The 23,356-nt window shown below is 43.3% G+C and overlaps 1 protein-coding gene across 10 annotated transcripts in view; it reads left to right on the plus strand.

The window, feature by feature from the left end:
* KMT2C (lysine methyltransferase 2C) overlaps positions 1 to 23,356 on the plus strand; it is a 176,912-nt gene that overhangs the window by 23,870 nt on the left and 129,686 nt on the right. For all 10 annotated transcript variants that reach the window (XM_072327392.1, XM_072327391.1, XM_072327396.1 and 7 more), the window contains one exon: positions 19,805 to 19,893. In XM_072327392.1, coding sequence (XP_072183493.1) covers positions 19,805 to 19,893 — 89 coding nt within the window. The remainder of the gene's footprint in view (positions 1 to 19,804; positions 19,894 to 23,356) is intronic.

Genomic DNA, 23,356 nt, shown 5'->3' on the forward strand with positions numbered 1-23,356 from the left:
GAATTTATCTATGCGTTTTTCTCCATATTCTGTGGCACCATTTTCAGGACAGAATGTAGATAAAGAAGAGCTGCTCAGTTGGCTCTTGCTGTAAGTTAGGGGTGTGTGTGTAGGTGAGGGGTAGGAGACCTGTTCTGAGGAAGGCTGTTTTGAAGGTCCATTTTGTAGTAGAAAAGACAATGATGGTTGTGGTCTTCTCAGCAACCTGTAAGCATCACCTTTTCAGACTGTTGTGTGGCAATGAATGGTCAGAGCTTGAAGTTGTTGATGAACAGAAGTGAGATTTGCCAGCAGAGCTCCATGGCTACCCCAGCAAATGCATTCTGAGGCAGAACCACCAGGATCGCGGGATTTGGTGAAGTATACTTTGTCCTTTACTGGGTTGTGACAAATATCATCAAAAAGCTTAACCTTTCTGTAGTCTGTGATGGTCAAAATCACAAGTCTAATATAGTGGTGTCAAAATAGAATTACATTATGAATATCCTCCCCTCACCCCTGCCCAGAAACTCACCCCTTTGCCTTCCCCAAGTAATACATTGCCTCTTACCTTGTAGGCAACCATCTTGTGAGCTTTCCCTCATCCCCCCTTGCAAGGATTGTCTCCCTGTCTTCTCAGATGAGTTCACACCTTTAGTGATGAAGATTATGGATACGAATCTGCATAGTGTTCAACTAGGAGCTTTGGTATCTGGTGGCTTGTTTGTTACCTACCCGTAACACTTGATACTGTTGGGTGGAGAACAAAATGAACTCCTACAAATACCTCTCTGTTGTCTTTTAACTGATTACAAGTAGCAAAAAATAGTAATTCTCTACAAAGAGTAAGGTTGGAATGCTGATGTTCTGGAATTGGGTTTTATTTCCAATTAGTTGATTGCAGCAAAATGTCATCCAACTTTCTTAGGGACATGGAACATGCTTTGGTTATTTCTGAGGCTGTGCAAAGGATTGTGTGTATTGGGAGAACCCACTGAGCTGCCAGGAGAGCTTTAGTGTTGCTTTAATACAAGAATTGTATTTAAAACAGTGGTTTTTGACACGGAAAGCATGTTGTTTGTGGTTTTTGTTTGTGTTTTTTGTTTGTTTTTTCCCTCAGTGTCAATGACCATCTGACTAAGGGACAAGGTGTAAATGGCCCTCACAGTAACCTGTTTGGTACAGTCTGAACAAAGCTCCCTGCAGAACATGAAGGTGTTGGGGAGGATGCTCAGGCATTTCTGTTGCTTTTCTTTCCCCTCAGTCACCCACTGTGCAGAACTGATTCTGTGTTACACTGTGTTAGAATCTGTGGACAATGGAAATCGTGAGCAAATCTTTCAGAGGAGTGAAACTATTACAAACCACTGGAGGCTTGGGAATGAAAATCAGTGTTGGTGAAGATCAGTCTTTAGATGCCAAAGTAATTTGGGCAGCACGATGACCTTTGCCTTGCCAGCTCTTGGTTCAGAGTCTGTCTGTAAGATAACATGCAGAAATGATCTGTCACGATGGCTGTGCTGGGCCAGATCAGAGATGTAAATGTCCTGTCATCGTGTTTCCTGCAGGGGTGAATAGCAGATGCCTAGGAAGAAAAATGAGGAAATTTTGTAATGATTCTTCCCCGAACCACTAATTACTGAAGGCTGGGAAAGGTCTGTGGGACTTCTGGAGTCAAGGGATGCATCTCTGTTAAATCTGTTAAGCATTAGCATTTCCTTTTAATGTAACCAGCCTCTCCTTGGCCACACTGAATGTGGAGAACCACAGCTTAACTGTGCAGTTCTGAGGAGCCATCACCTTCTACTTGGGTTTTTATTTGAGCTCCTTGCAGCACCATTTAATATTTACTGGGAGAGTCAGCATTCACCTTTTTGGCGTGGATCTTATGTTCAACTTTTCTGTATGAACTGTGTTTTTAATTATCAAGGCACAATGCACGTGTAGGAAAAGCAGTCCATCTAATCTTAGGTGCACAAACACACCGAGGGCACTGGATTAGGTCAGTGAAATTCTAGAACTGAAAGTATAGTGGTGGAAGAAGGCAAGGACTTGTGTGTGGTGGTGGGGAATGGGGCTGTATTTGAAGGTATTGTGACATAAAACTGGGCTTGAAGAGAAGGATATGAGGCAGTTTTCTTGTGGTCCTTGAGGTGGTGTGTTTTTTGACTGCTTATAGACTGGAGCAATCATAGCTTAGGGTTTGCTTCGTCCTTTATATAGTGTTTGGGTCTGGATGATGAACCTGGTATAGATTCAATTTCCAGATTGAATTGGGTGTTGGTGGGTTTAGATTTCACTCTTGATCATGCTGATGTCTGTGGATTTACGGATCTTTAAAAGACAAAAACTCAGCATAGTGGTAGATCCATGTTATCTGCCAAAGCTGCTGCATCAGTATTCATTTATTCTCCATTCCTCAGGGGTAAAGCAGTGGCCAGTCTGAGCCTGCCACCAAATGCCAAGGAGGCTCTATGGTAGCTGCCTCAGTATTTCAGTATCCAGGGGACCAGGTTACAAGCAAACACTCATTAAAATATGATTGAGGTGTCCCTTTTTGCTCATTAAAGGGAACCCAGCCCATGCTTTGTGTCAGACCCTCCGTTGCCATTTTGAAACGTCTGTCCTGCTTGTAAGACTGTCCCCAGCCAAACCCCAGCCTCATTCAATCCTCTGCTGAAGATGTGCTCCATTCAGTGCACCTGCCATTATCAATCCCTTCTCTAACCTCAACGGGAGGTTACATACTGTATGTAGATGGAGGCTGCTTGCACTGAAGATGTAGCCTTCTGAAGACAAATATGAAATACTGATGTTAACGGGGAGTCTCTTGTTTTCCTAAGCCTCTTGCTTTTTAACTACCCAAGAACTGTTGTCTTTTTTTTGTTGCATTTAATTAATAAGCTAATCTTGCAGTATAGAGCCAGCCTAAATTATGTTGGTAATTTGCCATGACCACCTATGGTACTACATAAATAATGAGAAAATAACAAAACCCCCACATCTAAATTAACAAAATCAAAAGGATTTAGCTATGCTTTCTGAAACAAGCCTCGTTATGTTGTCTGGAAGTAGGAAAGAAGAGTGATTCTTTCGGGTTGTTTTCTATAAGAGGTGGAAGTCGGTGTGCTTCAAACTCAGAGATTGGTAGCGTGAATCCCCAAGCTTAATTTCTATCTGGGATCAGGCAGGTAGCTTTGGAGGGAGGTATGGAAAGCATAGACTTATTGCTAGCACAGGTTGGTTCGACTTAAGGGCTGCATAAGTGACTAGAGAGAGACTGATGGGTTGTTGTGGTGTTGGAATTTGGGCAGATGAGGAGCGTTGTTTCCAAAAGAATGTGTTGTAGAAAAAGATGAAGGGTAGAAAATGCCATACGAGTTCTTAAATCTGGTTTCTCTTTTGATATTCTGAAGTCAGGTTATTTGGCGCGTGTAACTGCTGTGGGTAAGAGGTGTTTATAAAGAAAAATAAATTGTATATATGGCAGTGGCCGGGGAGGTGTCTGTTCTGAAAGCATCTGAGGTGCTGGGAAGTGTCTCCAGTGGGCAAGAGATATTGCATAGCTGGCAATGAGGCTGGCTCCTTATGCGTGTGTGGCCATGTTTAGAAAAGCATCAGCAGTAGGAGCTGAATTGCTAGGGAGGTGGTTGGCTGAAGGGTTGGAGATAAAGGGAATCGCTTTTACCTTGCTTGTTCGTCTGAATTTGGCAAGATTGGTGTGTGGGAGGGTTGCTCTTGATGAGCTGCCTGTGTGAAACAAATCTTGAGGTAAATGTTGTTTTAACCTGAGGATCTGCAGTTGGTGTGACCCAGGTCTGTACATAGGTTTCTCTGTAAGTAATGCTGCTGACTACAGCAAATACAAAGAGCACAATAACACTGTTGGACAGAGCAAGTTCTCAGCTACAAAACACTTGTTTTCAACATAGGCACCCCCATTAGCTGTGCATTTCCACCACAAGAACCTTCATGCCACGCTTGGACTATTGTACACCATCAGAGGTGTTTCACACCTGCTGTGACAGCGTGGTTGCTAGGAAAGTGTTGCCCATGCAGTCCATATTTCATTGGCTTGAATAGATGGAAGTCAGAGGGCACGTAGTCTGGACAGTGTGGTGGCTGTGATAGTGCAGTCCACGCACAACTGACAGTGTGGCCTCCAGTCATCAGCCTGGTTTGGGGCTTGGTGTTATTAGGTTACAAGAGCAAGGTTGTCTTCCTCTCTGGCCTAACTCTGGAAGTTTGAGCCTTCAGGTTAGTTAACATTGTGATGTGAAAGTCACAGTTGATGTGTTCAGGGAAATCCTGAAGGATCACACTATTTCCTGTCCCCCAAAACAGTGTGCATCACCTTACCGCTGAGGGCTGCATCTTGAACTTTTTCTTCAATGGGGATTTCATATGTTACCTTTCTGTGGTCCACAGTTTTGGCTCTGGCCTGTAATGGTCACACCGCTTCTCATCACTGATAATGATGCGATCCATGAAACTCTCACCTTCAGCCTTGTATTGCTTCAGTAGGTCTTAGCAAACTTGCATAAGGTGTTCTTAACCTACTGCAGTTTTGTTGGAAGTTCAACAGAATACCCAAGTCCAGAAGTTCGTTGTTGGGGGAATTCAAGCAGGGTTTCTAAGGCAATGGCCAGAAAAAAAGTGTTGTCTGAGTTGTCAGCATCACTGTGGAGGTGTTGTTGTTCCTGTTGGGTTTCTTTAAGACGTGATTCTTTTTGTTGCACTCACTGAGACTTATTTGGACAGACGGATTTTTCTTGTTCTGACAAACCAGTTGATCAGTGTGGCTGGCAAGGAACTGACATGGAGCAACAAAGCATTTCTGTTTAGCTGGAAACGGTGGTAGTGGCCATCTCCATCCTGGAGCACTTTGTGAAGTGGAGTAGAAGCTCTTTGTATGAGAAAAGCCATTCAAGTTAATTTGCACGTTTCCCTCCCCAGAATTAGCATACCAGAATTCTTCATTGCAGTGTGTTTAGAATACTTGGTGCAAGAAATAACAGTAAGTTGAAGATTGCTAACTGAGGAGCTGTGCTGATGCCAACTGGCTATTTTTTTAATGAAAGCTTTGTATACATAACAGGATGAGTCATCACTGGAGAGTTCTGAAAGTGTTTGGCATCCCTAAGAACCCTTTTGTGTGTCTCTGCTACACAAAAAAGCATTTTTGTCATGGAACCATGTTAAGAAGTACTGAACCAACTCGGGGCTTTAGGGGAAGGTTTTCTAATGTGGCTTAATTCTTCACTTTATATGATTGCATTAAAAATATTTTGGTATTCTTAGATCTCCCTAAATAAGAAGTTGACAATTTCTTAGTAGTTTTTTTGTTTTGTTTTGTTTTGTTTTTCCATTATTTTTTTAAAATTATACTTGAGACTTCAGACATTCTTCTTTTATATTTGTTTATGAATTTGTTTTTAAAAGCGTGTAATAAGAGCTTGACTGTTTCCCTAGATCTGCAGGAATGAGTCCTTTGCTTTAATGCAGTTATTAACAATAAGGTTACAGGAGAGCACTGGAACTCATTTTGCTGTGCTGAACTAAGATCAGAGTTATAAAGCTGTGGTAGCAACTGGTAGCAACCACTGTATTTTGCCCATGATTTCATAGACTCATAGAATGGCCTGGGTTGAAAAGGACCACAGTGCTCATCTCAACCCCCTGCTATGTGCAGGGTCACCAACCAGCAGCCCAGGCTGCCCAGAGCCACATCCAGCCTGGCCTTGAATGCTCCAGGGATGGGGCATCCACAGCCTCATTGGGCAACATGTTCCAGTGTGTCACCACCCTCTGTGTGAAAAACTTCCTCCTCACATCTAACCTAAACCTCCCCTGTCTCAGTTTAAAACCATTCCTCATTGTCCTTTCACTGTCCACCCTCTTAAACAGCTGTTCCCCCTCCTGTTTATATGTTCCTAACTTCTCCTAATGATGTGAAACCTTGTTTGAATGATGCGTGTGTAAGGCGGCAGAGATCACATTTTGCAGCTGGTGAAATAGAGCAGCTTTTTTGGGGGGGCTTTGAGCAAGTCCTTGGCAAAGTACATGGGTTCATGAGCTACATGGGAGCTGTACCTGTGAGTGGGGCGGCTTTGGGTCAGGCTCTCAGCCTTGCCGTGCTGGAATGTTTCTATTCCTGTGCACATCCAAGGAGAAGCAGTGAAGCCTTCTTTCATTGCAATTGGAAGTGGAACAACAGGACAGCTAATGAAGCCTGTTTGTTTGATTTTTAATAATTAAATTGGAGTTTTTATGCTATGTGCTACCAAGTTGGTGTTATTCTACTTGTCAGTGCTGGGCCGTGCTGGTACTGGGTGTGCCTGCTTTGCTTTTGTTACCAAGGTAAGCTAAACTTCAGCTTGTGATTTCAGTCTTGGAAGAGGTAAATTCTCAACACACCTGCACGTGAAGCCATTGGATCGGGTATAAAAATTGGGTGTGCCTCTGTGTTTAGAGGAGTTGAAATGAAGAGCAACACCAAAAGCACTCTTTGCCTTGGATGCTCTCAAAGCTGTACTCCAAAGTACTGCCTTCAACACAGTGCTGTTCCCAGCTTTCAGGTGGAGCAAGTTTCCCTCGGGGGCTCTGAGCCAACCACAATTCCTTTATTCTAGGATCTACAGGCAAAGAAAGGCAGTTTCTGTTCCTCTGAGATGACTTTACCTGCTTGTTTTGTGACTTGCTGGCTGGAGCATCAGCACCTGAAATTTCTACGTGCCTTAGGTGCTTCTCTGGAGTGCTGAGGAATAAAGCACCCTCACACATCTGTTCTCTGCTATTCAGAGCGCTGCGGCTCCTGTGTGCTGTCATAGTTCTCCCAAGCTTGAAGAAGACCAATATTTCTCTTGTGATCTGTGCTTCAAACTAAAGAAAGGTGCATGGGGAAGGAACGGCGGTGACTGAATTACTGAAGGTTTCCCGCCTCATTTCTTCTGATCGTGAAATAACATCCGATGAACTGTTTCCTGGCAATTTCCTTATCTGCTGGTAGTAATGGAAATTTTCTAGTAAGCTTGAGCTTTGCAGGGCATTTAAGGCCACGGTGCCAGAGATCTTTCCTGCTGGCAGCACTGACTTCAGCAGTCACCTTTTATTGCAGCTGCTCATTTCTCTTCCTCTGCCAGGGCACCTCTCAGTGCGCGTGCCTGGGGAGCTGGGCTGGGGCTGCATCACACCCCTTGTAAACTCACACGGTGTAGCTTTAAACTGATAAACTCACTCTTATACCATTCTTTTTTCCTTAGTTAACAGGTGAGTTGATAGAGTTTTAACCTTTGTGTGTAGTTTGAGCTTTAAACTGGTTCAAATGGCTGCAAGAAGCTTCTGTTTGCCTTACTCTGTTGTCTGGTTAGCATTAAAGCTAAGGGTATAAATGTTAATAGCGTGTGTGTTTGACTTGCACTGCGTGCAGCACAGTTTACCAAGTGATAGGTGTGGGTACCCTGTAAATGTTCTGTGGAATTCTCACTCGAAAAATCAATGCAAATTGAGCCACTGTTGCAGTGTGTTTGAAATCGCTTGTATCCAGGGAACAAGGAGTGAAACCCAACTCAAAGCTGGCTGGAAATGGTTAATGGCAGCCTGTAGGATTAGTGTTGGATTCAGCCTTACTGCTGTTAATGAGCTGGAAGGAGGCAGAAACAGCAAGCTAATGATATTGACAGACAGTATTGAGGTAAATGGATTTGTCAACACACCGAGAGAGAAAATGGAAAGGAACATATCTTGGGAATATATAAAATACACAAAAAGCAGAGCAAGCCGTCTTCCCCCTCCTCTGGCAGTGCTGCTGTCGAGGCAGGGCTGACAGCTTCTTGAAACACTTCACTGATAGAGTGGGAATCTTGTGATAAAATAGTGTTCAAAGTGGACAGCAGATAAATGAATGGGTTTTTACAGATTGCAGTTTAATGACCTCAAATACATAGCGAGGAACCGCTGCTGTTTGTGATGAGGCCGGGCTGTGTGTTAGGGTGGGCAGCGGAAATGTCCATGAGATAATGAGGCTTGGGGACGAGGGATCATGTTCACACCTCAGTGTAAGTGATGTGTGTTGTGGGGAAAAAAGGGTAAAAATGAATTGTTGCTGAGATCTGGTGGGTAGGAATTAACCATCATTACAACCAGTAACGTTCTGTTTCTGAAGTGAAGCCATTCAGCCCATTCTGTCTTGCAGGCAGTGGTGGAATGATAACTTTACCTTGAGGCACAGATTCTCTGTATTCTAGGAACTTTGAAAACAAAGTTACATCGGGAGAAGAAACAAAGGCATTGGCATGAAATACTGTTTTCTGTTATTAATCTTAGTATTCCAGAATGGGTGAAAATGGGAGAGTTACCATCAGTCTGAGTAAATAAATAAATGCTGCCAACTGCCAAACTATCCCAAATGTAACCTCGGCTGCCCTGCGGACACTGGGATCAGGCAAGCAGCATTTACCAGCTCTGTGTAAGCTACGTTGCACGTGAGGGGATTTTGTGTTTTATTATGTGGGAGGGATGATGTCAGTTTGGTTGATTATGCCCCTTTCAAGCTGCTGTGATAATTACCTGCTTGTTACCAGAAGTGTCGAACCCATTTTCAGTTCTTGTTTGCTTTTGCTGTCATGCCCTAATTGCTACATAATTTGGTCCCTGCCAATTACTACCTTGGTGTCAATTTTTACGGTGGAAAAGTTGTAAGAAGCAATAAAGTCATCGGGTTTTGATCTCATCTTTTCAATAGAATATTTGATTATCCTACAAAGTCTATTGAAGTACACAGTGCTTGCTCCTTTGAGCAGGCCCAAAGAAGGGCAACAAGGCTGGTGAGGGGCTTGGAGAATATGCCGTACAAGGAGAGACTGAAGGAACTGGGGCTGTTCAGTCTGGGGGAAAGGAGGCCGAGGGCAATTTGAGGCCTTATCTCTTCCAATACCTCTTGGGTTGGGTTGTGTCCTCTGGTGGAATCCTTTACGCGTAGTTTTTTATAACATTGGAATGTATATGGATTTCTGTAAAAGGTGCTCTTGAGTTTGGGAGCTCTTACTGCATGGCTTTGGGTTGGTTGGATGGTCCTCCAGCAATGAAGTCCAGCATCTGGAGTATTTTGAGCTGTGGTCTGGAAATAATATCGCTAGTGAACTGTATAGGGAACAATAAGGGTGGGTGAAGGGGAGAGGTAGAAGTGGGATTTGGATTAAACAAAATGTGCTTCGAAATAAGGAAGTGCTGTCAGCAGGTGGAAGTGCATAGAGGAGCTGAGGCCAGGAAGCAGCATTTTGGGCAAGGAATTGCGTGCAGGGTGTTTGCAGCTCTGTGTTGAAACGTGATGGCAGCGCATAATATCTCCATGAGAGAAAATGCTCTGAGTACTTGAAGCTCCCCAGGTGTAGCAGGAAAAGGTACACCAAGAGCCAGAAGCTGGAAACTGAAAACAGAGAAGTTTACGTAGGAAGTAAGCATGAATTCTTACCAAGGCAACAAACCACAAATGGTATGGCAACGTGGGTGCCTTTGTGGAAGGCAGGTGTCAAGCAATTAAAGGGTTTTTTATGGATACCAGACTCACATGGGTAACGATGCTTTCTCACATCGTCAGTGGCTCTGTGAGCAGTAAGACTTCACTGATGGTGTATTAAATAGTGAACGTGACTGAAGATGCTTTTAAAATGTAGTCTTTAATAGCACTCTGAGGTTCTTAGGTTGGCCAAGCTGTGATCCTACTTGTTCTGTCAGGACACCGAGTTGTGCTTTGGTAAATCCGAGTGCCTGTGGGGTGCTGTAAGTTAAACCAGGCCACGTGTGCTTCCCTTGGCTATGTCATCTGCCCAAGTGGTTGTAAGCAGAGCTGCTGCTGGGCCAGCTTTGGGGATCTGAAGTGCTTCCGAAGGGCTTAGGGAAGTTTTTGAGGCTATGTGAGTAGAATCAAACTTTCATGCTGTAAATGTTAATTAGAAGCATATGTGTATACGTAAAAGGCAAGTTGAAGTAAGAGTATAAATATCTGGGAAGCTGTCATTCCAGAAGGTCTGTGCTCAGAAAAGATTAAATAACATAAATATACAAACAATAAAAAATGCTAGTCGTTTTTGGTTACTTTTTTAGATCATTTTTATGGTGGCTCATGCAAAAAGTTGGGAGTTGAGTGACTGTGATGTCCAGCTGCTTTCAGACAGCACAGCTTGCCCTGTGTGACCAGAGGAAGCTGTCATTGGCTTTGTTGCCCTCTCCTCCTTCTCTGGCTCGTCTCCTATCACTGCTCTTCCCTCCCACTGCTTCCTGAAGCTCCAATGAATGAAATGAAGTAATTGATCTGTGTGGAAGTTGGCCGTGTTTTCCTGTGTTAGTTCATAAACCTTCTTTTTATTCCTATGTCTTCAGGTCACCGTCTTTGAATCTCAGGTATTTTGGCATTTTCTCCACACTGAGCACAAATGTTGGTAACTAATTTTGTATTAGCTCCTTGTTTCCTTGCTGGTTTAAACTGAGGAGATAAGTTGCAGCACTGGAGGACTTGTGACGTGTAGTGCAGTAAATGGAGTGAGCTTTCTTCTTGCCTGCCTTTGGATGGCGGCCTCGGGGGAACTTGACCTGCAGATATCAGTTGGTCCTCTTGGATGACTTCCATTGTAGTAGTAGCTGTAACAATGTTTGCTGGATACATGCTGCTATCGTGTGACACAGATACAATTTTGTTTATGACTCTGACCTGTATCAAGTGACGTAGGGAGAGCAGTAGATCATTCTTGTGCTACCACTTCTGTCCCAGCCTGATCTCACCTGATACTGGGCACTGTGAAGGAGATGGCAGGTCATAGACCTTCTCTAGCGTCAGGTGCTGGAAAACACACTCGTTTATTTCTTTACCTTTTTACCCCGTTTTTCTCTCAGAGCACCTCAGATAAATTAGAAAGTAACCTTTATGCTGTAGGTGGTTTGAACACTGTGGATGTTTTCTTAATTGGCAGAAGTCTAGCATGGCGAAGCACAAGAAAGCTTGATGTGGGTCCTTATGGCCTCACAGGTGAAGTTCTGAGAGCATTGCTGGGCACCAGTGCTGTCCCAAGTGAGGTGATGATTTCCCAGCCCCCTGAACAGAAGATGAGAAGTTCTGTGTTGCAGTTATTTGAGGTGACTCTGTAACTGTCAGCGGGCAAATTTGGGTCTCCGGGTCAGAGGAATCTTTTTCAATGATATTTATGGAATAAAGTGGAAAGCGGTTTTGTTTCTGCCTTATCTGTGCCCCCAGAGGCTGATATGTCTGTTTATACAGAACCTTTTAAACATTTGTAAGGACTGGTATTAGCAGCGGCTGTGCTCTGGAGCACGCTTGCAATGCTCTTTGTATTGTTGTTTATTTTTCACAATGGTATTTCCAGGGTTTTATTTACTCTGGGATAAAAACAGCTTCCATGATCTGGCTTTCAGGATTTACTTCTAGTTGGAAAACAATTTTGTTAAAACATTTCATGTGAATTACAAATTTGCACTGACACCCATCTGATTACATTACCCATTTTCATGTTAGGTTTATTTTTAATATTCTGAGGTTTTCCAAGGCTTCTGTATAAGGCTTAATGGAATTTTAATTAGCGAGTGGATCTCATGTTCTTTTTCCCTTTGGCTTCCCTAGGCTTAGCAGTCTTTCTGAAAGAGAAATATTTCATAACTTGTTGACATTATCTGAAATAAAAATGCATTTCTTTATAAGGAGCACTAAGGGTGCTAACAGATGGGTAAAGTATGTGGTGATATGACATTCATTTCTGTTAGTTTTTTTCTTCTTTTCTGTCTAAATCCATTTCAAATTGGTAATGACAAACTAGTTAACATGCAAGAACTACTGTTCAAACATTCGCTCAATTAATTTGGATAGTATTAAGACAATTCTGCTTAATGTGTTTTAAGTCGGCATCATGCATAAGAGCAGACTGTTATCACTTTGGGTACTGTCAGGCCTTCCAAGCTGTGATCCAGATGAAGCTTCAGGACTTGGTGGGAGAAGCACCAAGTCTTAAAATGTTGTTAAAATCAGTTGGAGACGAAAGATGCCGAGCTTCATTTGGGGCAACAACATGAGATGTTCTGAGCAGGGTGATGCAGTTTGACAGATTCTGAATGGTGATGTGCAAAGGGCATTTAGTTTCTTTTACGGTGATTGAAATAATAGGTGAGAGATCAATATTTGTATCCATTTTTGGAGTATCCCGTTCAAATTAACAGTGAATGAAAGCAGTGGTCAGAGCTTTTCATGGCCCTTGTATGCAGACTCTAAAAAAATATATAGCAAAAGAGTCTGAGTAAAAACTCTTCAAAATAGTTGTCTGGTGTGAGTACTGGGTATTTGTTCACATGCATGCGCTGTGTGTATCTGAACGCTACTGATGGTGATGCAGTCATGGAATCATAGACTGGTTTTGGATGGAAGGGACTTCTAAGGACACTTGGTTCCAACCTCCCTGCTATGGGCAAGGACACCTCCCTCTGGACCAGGTTGCTCACAGCCCCATCCAGCCTGGCCTTAAATGCTTCCAGGGAGGGAGCATCCACAGCCTCACTGGGCAACCTGTTCAGTGTCTCACCACCATCACAGTAAATAATTTCTTCCTAATATCTAGTCTAAATACACCCTCTTCTGTTTTAAACCCATTTCCCCTCATCCTGTCTCTACCTGCCCTTATAAAAAGTCCCTCCCCAGCTTTCCCACAGGCCTCTGCAGTTCCTGGAAGGCTGCCATAAGGTCCCCAAGGAGCCTTCTCTTCTCCAGGCTGAAGAGCCGCCATCTGCAGCCCTACTTCCTGTAGATCCAGTGGGAATGTTTAACGCAAACAGACAAAATGCGTTTTGAAAGAGCCTTCCCAGTGTTCTTGTAGTGAGACTCAGGCAGACTGCAGCCTCTAAAGGAAATCTTTGAAAACGACTCTTAATTAATGGAGCTAAAATTACAGAAATATGTTTGAGGAGACCAAAACTTCCCTGAAGTTCCAAATACTTGGCAGCTGTTTGTCATGCACGGTGACTCAGATCTGTTGCATTTTACACATGAAATCTTGAAACCGACCAATATGGGAACTGCAGTCCATAGCGTTGTTTTGCCACAGCCGTTCAGGATGGGGCAGCAGGCAAAGCCCTGCAGCATAGGAAGCAGCAACAGGTGGAGAGTTCTTCATTCTGAGTGAATATGAGAGCTTGGCCCTGCTGTGGGTAAACATCTTCAGCATCACATCTGTCACAAGATTGGTGAAGATTAAACTTGCCATAGCTGTCATCATGGAGAAATGCGTCGTATGTTCTGGTGCGAGTGCAACGTGTGTGCTGCCAGTCACGAAATGGCAGTGTTTGATGTGGTAGTGTGTTTTGGTGCAGCTTTGTTGACTTAAGACAAAGGAAGGAGAAGTGTGGGCAAAGACGGTGCTTTACTGGTGCACCATTGAACTCTTGCAAAGAATAGGTTTGTGGTTTTGACGACGCCATCATGGCTCAGCTTTTATGGTCGCCATTTTGTTTCATCCTTTTTCCTGATAAAGCCCCAAAAACCAACAAAACCAAACCACCAAAACAGCAAATAAAAACATTCAGTGTTTTTGATACGGTTCATTGCAGATCGTCCCACTGACCGTGTTCACGTGATTCCTCCAGACAACAGCCATTCCCATGTCTAGATGCAGGTGGACACACCGAAGCAGAACGGGGTTGGGTGGATGCAGGCAGCTCTCCCTGGAGCTGTTGGTACTCCTGAATACTTGGCAGATTTCATTCTAGGTTTTAAAGAGTAGTGTGTGTGCTGAATTTCTGGTGTGTTGTTTTGTGCTATTTTGGTAGTGCTTTGGTAACAAATGTGTAAAGGGTGGTACTTTGTGCAAAGAAGCACGTATATTATGTACTGCACAATCGTAACTAAATTAAGTCATTTTTGCATTGTAATTATTCCTAAGTAGGTACAATGGCTGAAGGCTGGTTAATGTTAGAGAACTACAGCTATACAACTGCAATGGAGCCAGTGAGAGCAGCAGTCAGTGGGAAGGTAGCTTTGGGCAAATAAAAACATGTAGCAGTTCTTGATGCTGAATGTTGCTGGGTCAGTTGGGCAGATATTTGTCTGAAAGTAATTTGAGGTTACAGAATTCATAGATGTTTAAACAGTCAATTTGAACATGAGAAAGAAGGACCTGAAAGCCTCTTACGTGGTTTCTCACCCTGTTCTTCCAAACGTCTCTGAATCTGGATAGGCTGTAGACATGGGCCAGCATCAAACTCGGCTTCTCATGTGATGATACAGAAAGAGGCAAGCAGAAGCTCAAGCTTTGGCAGGTTTGTGTTTCAGAGGGGAGCGCTGGCAGCCTTTAGTTAAGAATCAGCAGTGGAATCCAGGCTCTCTCTATGCATTTTCTCAGGCAGCCCTGATCTCAAAGGCTGTAATGATTTCAGATGTGAGCTGTATAAAGTAGAGATGTGAAAAAAGTTTCAGCTCCAAACGTGTTACAGCCCAGATGAATGAGGAATGTGAAGTGAATGAATGTCTTCAATATTGCTACTGATTAAAGGAGGTGTACAGTGTGTACGAAGCTGCAGCGCTTTGGTTTTAAATGTGTCAGTTTTCTTTCATGTGGAGATTTCTGAAAATATTAGTATGCTTTATAACACTGGAAGTATTAAGATACACACTTCTTCTTTGATAGTACCAGGAGACTGATAGGAAATGCCAAGTATATTTTTAAGGCCACTTAATAATTAAATAGAAGCTTGAGTAAGTTCTGTATTGAGATGGTAGTAAGTCTGTTTCCATGGATGTCACATAAAAAACTCTTTCCTAACATCCTTCGCTTCTTCTGTTTCCAAAAGTTCAGCCTTCTCACCTTTGCATCCCTTGTGATGTTTCTGTTACGCCTCTTGTCCATACATCAGGGTCCTGCTGCCCTCTGTATGTGCGTCTCTAATGTAAGAAGTAAATAGATGAAAGCTAAATGCCAAGCTCTTTTTTATAGCTCAAGAAAGAAAACAGTGTGAAGAGCGAACAGAGAAGACATTTTCACCTGATGTATTGGTTGCGCAGTTTAAAAAATCCTCATAAAAAAGTTCCAAATTGAGATCACTTTGAAGCTGGAGTCGATGTAATAGCAAGTATCCTAATTTAGGCTTGTTAGTGTTCGGAGCTATTGAAATAAATCCTAGCTAGTTGGCACTGCCTTGCTTCTGGAGCCATATTGTTCGTTTTATACAGGAGGAGATGTGTGGAGAATTTTCTCAACTCTTAAGAGTAGTGAAGCCTTTGCATTGACAAGTAACATTCAGGGAGGGGGGAAAGTGTGTTTGTGTAAAGGTATTTCCATGAATTGATTCTTGCTTTCTTGCTGTGATTTCCTTCACGTGGGGCTCACAGCTGAACCGTAGTGCTTCCAGTGTGCACTTGAGCCCTGCTGAGCTGTTCCAGCTGCACTTACAGCTTGCTTTTGGAAAATCCCAGGAGCGTGCACTTTTGCACACCTGCTAAGAAGATCATCGAGGAGACGGTAACAGCTTTCACTTGTGAAACTGTCGTGTGAACATCAATTGGGTGCGAGCCCCGCTGACTGCAGGCACTAATTGAGCCTTTTTATAAATCACCGCTCTACCGTCTTCCAGGGTAAGGCTGTGGACAGATGTTCATTTAACAAGACATCTGTGCTGGTTTAGGATGTTACTGTATCCCAGATGTTACACCACTTTTTTTTTAAGGTTATTGGCCCTGTTTTATATATTTAGTACATTCACTGTGCTCAGCATTTCACGTGGAAAGGGGGGCAGTTCCTCCCCCAAACATTTAAAAAGTTGTGGCATTAGAGAAGGAAGAGGAAGCTGTGGGATGGTTCCTATGAAAACAGGGTGGTAAGACTGACGCAGGATCCACTAGATTAGGAAGGTGGCTTCTAAGGCTGGTCTGAACGAATTGCCATCTGATTTTGGTGGTAAGAACTTAAAGGAAAACTCATCTGGCTGTAACTTGTGGGTGATCAGAAACTGGGAGTGACAAGCATCTAAGGCTCATTGCTGCTTCAGTTATTTCACGTGGATCCAGAAGATGCTGGCCCATATAGCCTTGGTACTGCTGACCTTGTGGAAAGAATGAGTAAGATCCAAGGGGTCCTATTGACCTATGTATGTACTGTTTTAGTATTGTACTCATAAGGTTATGGAGGTGAGGGGGATGTTGGGGGGTTATCTTGCAGCAAATGTGCATTTAAGGTAAAAAATAAATACCGACAACAAAACAAGTGCCACAGAGATGCACTTTCCCATTTTATCCTAGCATTGCACACCCACCCTGCTCTGTGCAATTCAGCAGAAGCCACTCAGGTGCTTGGTGACCGTACTGGGAAACTATCAAAGCTGGGAAATGACCTCAGTGTGGTTTTTAACCCACTGCGAATGGAATAGCTGATGATCTGCTGAGCTCTGCGGCAGGTTTCCCTGGACTCTTTTTCCTGTGGGTTGGATTGGATTAGTTGCTTACAATAATTTTATTTATTAGGATGCATTTAAAGAGGGAGATGAATGGAAGGCATTAGCAGAGAAAGCTAATTGATAACAACTTTTGGAGTAGGTCACAGAGGAATTTGTTAAACGACTCCGTGTGCTGTGAATATGAGTAAAACTATTGTAGACAGTGATTATATTCAACTGGAGTCCTATATGCACAAAAAAAGTGTGATTAGTATTTTTTTTGATTGACTAATTTTCATGAAATGCCGAATGTTCTTTAAGAAGCTGCATTTCCCTCAGTGGATCTGTTCATTTAAACAAATAGAGACCTGGTTTTGTTTTAGCCCTTCTAAATTGAACTCTGCTGTAGGAAAAGGCAAAGAAGAGAGCCAGTCGCAGGCAGCTTGGCCACAGTCCGGCCTGTGTCCGCAGCCCACTGCCTGTTGTGCGGCCTGCTCCGTGCCGTCGTGTTGGCCAGGCTCTGCCTGTTCATATTGCTCTTGCTTTGGCAGCGGCACTCAAATTAGGTGGAACTGGATCTGTTGCTTTTGCTTTTCCACTGAATTAGTAATGCAGTGTTTGTTGCTTCCAGTTTGAGAAAGTATATGCTAGAAGGAAAAAAAAAACAACCAACAAAGCGACTGAAATTTGGCTTCCCTTACAGGGGCATTTGAGATGAGCTGCTTGGGAACTGGTCTGCTGTGGGGAAGCACTGGGTGTTACTGGGGGGCTGGGTGATGAGATGCGTTGCTCTCTTGCACACTTACGGACTCACCTGCTTTAGACCTATTAGGACTCCAAAGGATACAGCTTTCTAGAAGACCTTTCAGTGAGAGCAGCTGTATGTTTTTGCCTGGTTAGTAACTACGACTCAAGTCCTGAGAGTAGAATAAAGTGCTGTTTCAATTTTTAAAGTTCTTTTTCAAATTTATTTAAAGAGGATTAGAAAAAGCAAATAGAAATATATATATATGTGTATGTATTTTAAATGACGTGTTTGTAAGAGAAAAATCCAGGCAAACTGAGGAAGGGTCTGGAGGGCAAGGGATGTGAGGGGCAGCTTAGAGCCCTGGGTTTGTTAGGCACAGTGCAGAGCGGGCTGAGGGGAGGCATCATGGCCACACAGCTCCTCACAGGGAGCAGAGGGACAACGGCAAGGCCTGAGGGAACTCTTGTGACTTGAATTGTTTTTCTCAAAGCCAACAATAAATTTTCGGGTTCCAAAATCTCTTACGACTGTGAAAGGGAGGTAATGAACGAAAATAAGTTAATGATATAATCTAATACTTTTTCCCAACTCCTTCAATACCTCCTTTCCAACCTGCCCTATATTACGAAGGCTTTTAGTGGGATACTGGGGTGGGGGGATGGCAGGTGACGCCAGATGTTGTTATATCTTCTGCTGAAAAGAAGCAATTACATTTAATTAATTAAAACCTCTGATTCTCCTCAGCGTTAAATAGGTTGCCAAAGTACAGCGGGGAGTTCAGGGAGTGAGTACTGCTCTTGTTTAAACACAGTGCTTGGAAGGGCCTTGTGAGTACTTCGGTGCTTAATACACAAAATGTAGCTGCGATAGAAAACCCCAAACCACGTGCATGTTATTAGATTAACACAGAACAGTCGTTTCCTCTGCCCAGAGACCCTTGCCTGAAGAGATGTGTTGGGAAACGCTGTGAAGCCTTTGAGCACTCCTGCAGCTAGTGGCTGTATTTACCTGCATATTCCCACATCCATTTGGGTGCTGGAAGATGGGGGGATGTTTTGTAGAACCAGAAGAAACATAGCACGGATAACTGGTGCAATGTATGGCAGCTTCTTCAGATGGCACTGTGCAGTTTGTCCTGGTTTAAATATAGATAACACTTTGGTTTTAAGATGCTGCGCTGGAGGCTTGTAGAACAGTGGATAACTGGAGGGGTTGCTGTTTTCTTTTCTGGTCTCAGAAGTCTGCCATTTATTTTGTGTATGCTGTCACTGCTCACATATGAGCAGGCTAGCAGAACGGTATCCTCCCATCTGTAGGGTTGTGGGTACTCCCACATTTTCACCTTTGTCTGAACAACTCTTACAAGAGTGCCAAGAAGATGAAAGTCCTTCTATCCTTCATCTCTTCCTGCTTTCCACTTTCCCCTTCACTCCTTTGTAGATGAGTGGTTTCTCAGCCTTTGGTTTTAGCTGTGTTATAGTTGTTCCTTTCCTTCTTTGCAGTAGTGACAAAACTGCTCCCAAACTCATTTAGATGGGATCTGGTTAGGTGGTACCGGGCAGGCCCTCCTTGCTTTGCTGAAGAACACCATCTGTAGGCTCAGAAGGTGATGGTCTGTCCCAGCTCTGTGCTGGTGGTCATCTTTGATCTTTGAGAGCAAAGCACTGCACGATAGAGTTTGTGCTTTTTAGCTGATATAGCAGATCTGGTTCTGAGGTAGTGCTACTGCTGGATCTTGGTATTTTAACAGTGGGAAAAAAGAAGTAATGAGGAAATGCTGATCTTAAGAATGATTTCAAAAAGAAGAAGAAAGAAAAGAAACCAACAAAGCTTCTAAACCCAAACGTTTCAGAATTCTCCATGAAAGAGGAACCGAAGGGGTTTCTGTTCAGGGAGCTGCCTGGGTGACATCCCGATCCAAGGCGGGCTGGTTGGGTGAATGGTTGCCTTGGAGCTCGGGGACTTTGGAAACACTGAGATGCCCCACACTGCTCAAAATTGGTGTCCTTGGAATCAGAAGCTCTCAGGGTCTCCCAGGCTTTCTGTCAGCATGCCAGGCGGGTTGCCAAGTAGCCTGAAAATTTGGGAGGCAAAGTGCCAAGCTCTTGGCTCCCTTTCAAATGGGCTGCTGAACAGCTGGGAATCTGGATGCTTGGGCTTCTCTACAGCCCACCGTGCTCGCTGTTGAAAAGCCAGGCGGAGGAAAAAAGGGTGAAATTTGTGCCACAAGGCTCTCTGCTTTCTGTCAGACCTTGGTTGAAATGGAGCTGGATCCGTCAGGTACCTTTAGTTTTGATTTGCTGTCCTGACGTCGTCTTTTTTTAAGGTGGTAGCGTCGAGCCATCCCTCGTAACGTTCTAAGTGTCAAAATATATATTTCCCTAAAAATAAGTCGTGTTTCGATTGAATTGCTTTAGCATTGGTATTATTTGATAGAAATTTCTTCCAAGGGTATTTGGTGCTTCGAATGGTTTAGTGTCTATTTTATTGCATGTGGAACTACAGGCCAAATCACTGATTAACTTTAATGTTGTACAATGTAACGCTGACAGTTATTCCTCCAAAATGAAATTATTTAAATTGGGAATAAAGCTTATAATAAAAAAGCAATTAAAAGTGCTTTCAGTTTATAAACCGTTTTCTCTCTTATGTTTGCAGGCCTCGGAGTAGAGGAAAAACTGCAGTGGAGGATGAAGACAGTATGGATGGTTTGGAGGCAGCAGAAACAGAAAACACTGTGGAAACAGGTAATGAGAGTACGGCATTGATGCTATCTGGTTGTTGCTTCTTCCTTGGAAATCCATTTTATTACACAGAACTTTGGCAAGGAGGAAGTATTTAATTTGGTAGTATGACACATGCGTTCGGGCAGATATTTAGAAATGTGTTATTTATATCTATATCAGTTAGTGCTCTTTGAACTTATTTCTTTTAAGCAGTCTAATGAGGACGCTCTCCTTGTTATAGGAGGTGCCTCTTTTTATTTGTTTTAAGATAGTAGCTAACAAAGCTAAAACCTCTGAAGCAGAAGTTGCTCTTTTTAGGATACCTGTGGAAATACAGCGTTACTGATTTGCATCCTCAGCTAGCTAAGCAGATGATATACCAAAGGGATGGCCAGGATAACCTCATGTTAATGCCTCCTGCTGCTGCTTAGGAAACAAGAGCATTCTTGCTTTCGTAAATATTTGTTATGATAGTACCCAAATGTTTCATTTACCAGAGGGATCGCATTGTACTGGACTGAGTGTTGTTGCAACAGTTTGTGAGTTCTGTTCTGGCAGGTTAAGAGTCTAAAGAGACAAACAGATGAGCTAACACACAAGATAAAAGCTGTGCTGAAGAACTGTCATCTCTTTGCCAGGCACGTGTCTGTAGCCATTTGCCTGTTTTTAACCAAAAACTGAAGATATGTAGAGGGATGAACTCTGCCAGGGAGGATTCAGCCAGGGCCAGTTGGCAGAAGTTTTTAGATTTGACAGAAATAAAAGCCTTAAAAATGCATTGAGACATAAGGGATTATAAATTTAATTAGGTAGCCCTATACGCATAATGAGCAAAGTGGAAGAAAGCACGCAGACACGCTAACAGCAGAAACTGATGGTCAGAAGGGCAGATGGATGGAAGTGCCAGCTGAGTTAGGGGACTTGTTAGTTATACTTGTTAAGTAAAGAGTTGTGAAGTCTTTAAATCTGAAGACAAGAATCTGTGCTTAGTGTAGATGTATAGGGAGAACAAGCAAAGGACTTCAGAAGAGCAAGGTGTTTGCCACAGGGTTTCATATAGGCCATAGACCAATATGGTTGCAGTGGATAAAGCTATGAACGTGGGGACTGACATTGTCAAATGGATGGAGAGTGAGCTTTGACTGTGTATGCTGGTCTCTTGCTTCTTACTTGCTAGGTGTTGTCATCAGGTTTAAGGCGGCTTTTTACTCAGGATCGCGTGCTTTTGGGAGTGTCGTGAGTGTTTAGTCACAACCTCTGTTGAATTGTTGTTAATGGTTTATGGAAAGAGGTTGGATTAAAGCTGAATGCAAGAGCGTTTCATTATTTTCTTCTGCTGTTCTCACACTGAGCCTTTTGATAGGGGGCACAGTCACGGTAATTTTAGAAGTTGAACACAGTGTGGTTTGATGGAGTTTTAATTGCATTGACTGAAAAGGCTGCTGTTACTCCATGCGATACTTGAAGTGTACTCATGGTCCAGTTTGTGAGTTTCTTCTTTGGCTAAAAAGGTCTTTTATTTCTGTTCTCTTGTAAGCGGTAGACTTGCCAACCGTTTGTTGTAGTAGTTGACAAACCGAAACATAACATAGAAATATTATGGAATTCTGTACTGGGAACATTATGCATCAGAAACAGTGTTGCCAGCAGGAGGAGAGAGGTGATTATCCCCCTGTACTCAGCACTGGTGAGGCCACAATTTGAGTACTGTGTCCAGTTTTGGGCCCCTCACTGCAAGAAAGACATTGAGGCCCTGGAACGTGTTGAAAGGAGGGCAACGAAGCTGGTGAGGGGTCGGGAGCACAGGCTGTATGAGGAGAGGCTGAAGGAGCTGGGAATGTTCAGCCTGGAGAAGAGGAGGCTCAGGGGAGACCTCATTGCTCTCTATAACTCTATAAAGGGAGGTTGTAGTGAGCTGGGGGTCGGCCTCTTCTCTCGTGTCATTAGTGATAGGACCAGAGGGAATGGTTTCAAGCTACAGCAGGGGAGATTCAGGCTGGACATTAGGAGGTATTACTTCTCAGAAAGGGTGGTCAGGCACTGGAATGGACTGCCCAGGGAGGTGGTGGAGTCACCGACCATGGGGGTGTTCAAGGAAAGACTGGATGTTGTGTTGAGGGACATGGTCTAGTGGGAGCTATTGGTAATAGGTGAATGGTTGGACTGGATGATCTTTTAGGTCTTTTCCAACCTTGATGATTCTGTGAACCCAGAATGAGATCACTTGAATGTACAGACTCGTACATTCAACTTCTGATGTATTTGAAGTCTCCACATTTCTGGTTTTCTTTTCATTGTTTTTTTGTGTAGAGAATAGTTTAAAAGAAAAAAAAAAGAAGCATTCTTGCCGTCAGAAACAGTATCAAAAACTTTGCTGAAATTCAGAAAGATTACATGTGGTTTCCAGTTCTCTGGGTGGGCAACACTGTCATAAAATGAGACTAAGTTGGTTAAACAGGACTTTCTCCTTGTGAAGTTGTGTTGGCTGTCACCATCGGCTTCATTGTCTTTCAAGTGTTCTTGAGTCACTCCCAGAGTAAAATTCTCCACAACTTTACTGGGCACCAAAGTGAGACAGACAAGCCTATGATGATACTGGACTCTTATTTCTTGCCTTCTTTCTTGACTTTCTTGAAAATGAGGACCATGTTTGCCAGCTTCCAGTTGGCCGAGACCTCTCCGTATTCCCAGATCACTGAAAAAATAATTATGAGAGGTCTTCAAACGACATCAGCCAGCTTATTAAGTACCCCGGAATGCATCCCATTGGACTTGCATATGTCCTGCTGGAGCAGTAGGTCCTGCACAGGTTCAGGATCAGCTGTGGGCTGAAAGAGAAGGGGAATTTGAGAAAAGATCTACTTGGAGCTTACTCCAACTTTTTCCTAGTAGGAAGCAAACAAGACAAAAGCCACTCATGTCGAATCAATAGACTTTCAGGTTCTTGTCAAGCTCAGGGTAGATTCTTTTTGTTTACCTACTAGATTTATCTTTCTGGTAGATTTCTTGGCTCCTACCAAACTGACATTTATTTTATGGCTTCACGTTCTCTTTCCAAATGTTTCAGATTTATTTTGCCTGTTTCTTGCTTCATTTTTCTTCACCGTGGTTCTCACTGGTGACTTTCCCACTTGTAGTTCTCTATCCAACCAATACTGAGCTAACCCATCCCTCTTCCCATCCTTTTGTAACCCATGAAATCACAAACATGTTGAGTTTTGAAAGCACCTTGTGGTCCATCTGGTCCTAACCCTGCTCTAGCAGACCCCCTAGAACAGGTTGCCCAGGGCCATGCCCACGTGTCTTCTGAAGACCCCCAATGAGATGAACATCACAGCCTCCATGGACAGCCTGTTCCAGCGCTCTGTCACCTGCACAGTTAGGTGCAAATAGAGCACTTCCCTGTGTTTGAGGGAAACTCCTGAGCTTGTGCCAATTACCTCATGTCCTGTCAACACCTTCAACTCACTGAGGGTGGGTTTGG

Source organism: Excalfactoria chinensis, chromosome 2 (genome assembly GCF_039878825.1).
Source record: "Excalfactoria chinensis isolate bCotChi1 chromosome 2, bCotChi1.hap2, whole genome shotgun sequence".
NCBI lineage: Eukaryota > Metazoa > Chordata > Aves > Galliformes > Phasianidae > Excalfactoria > Excalfactoria chinensis.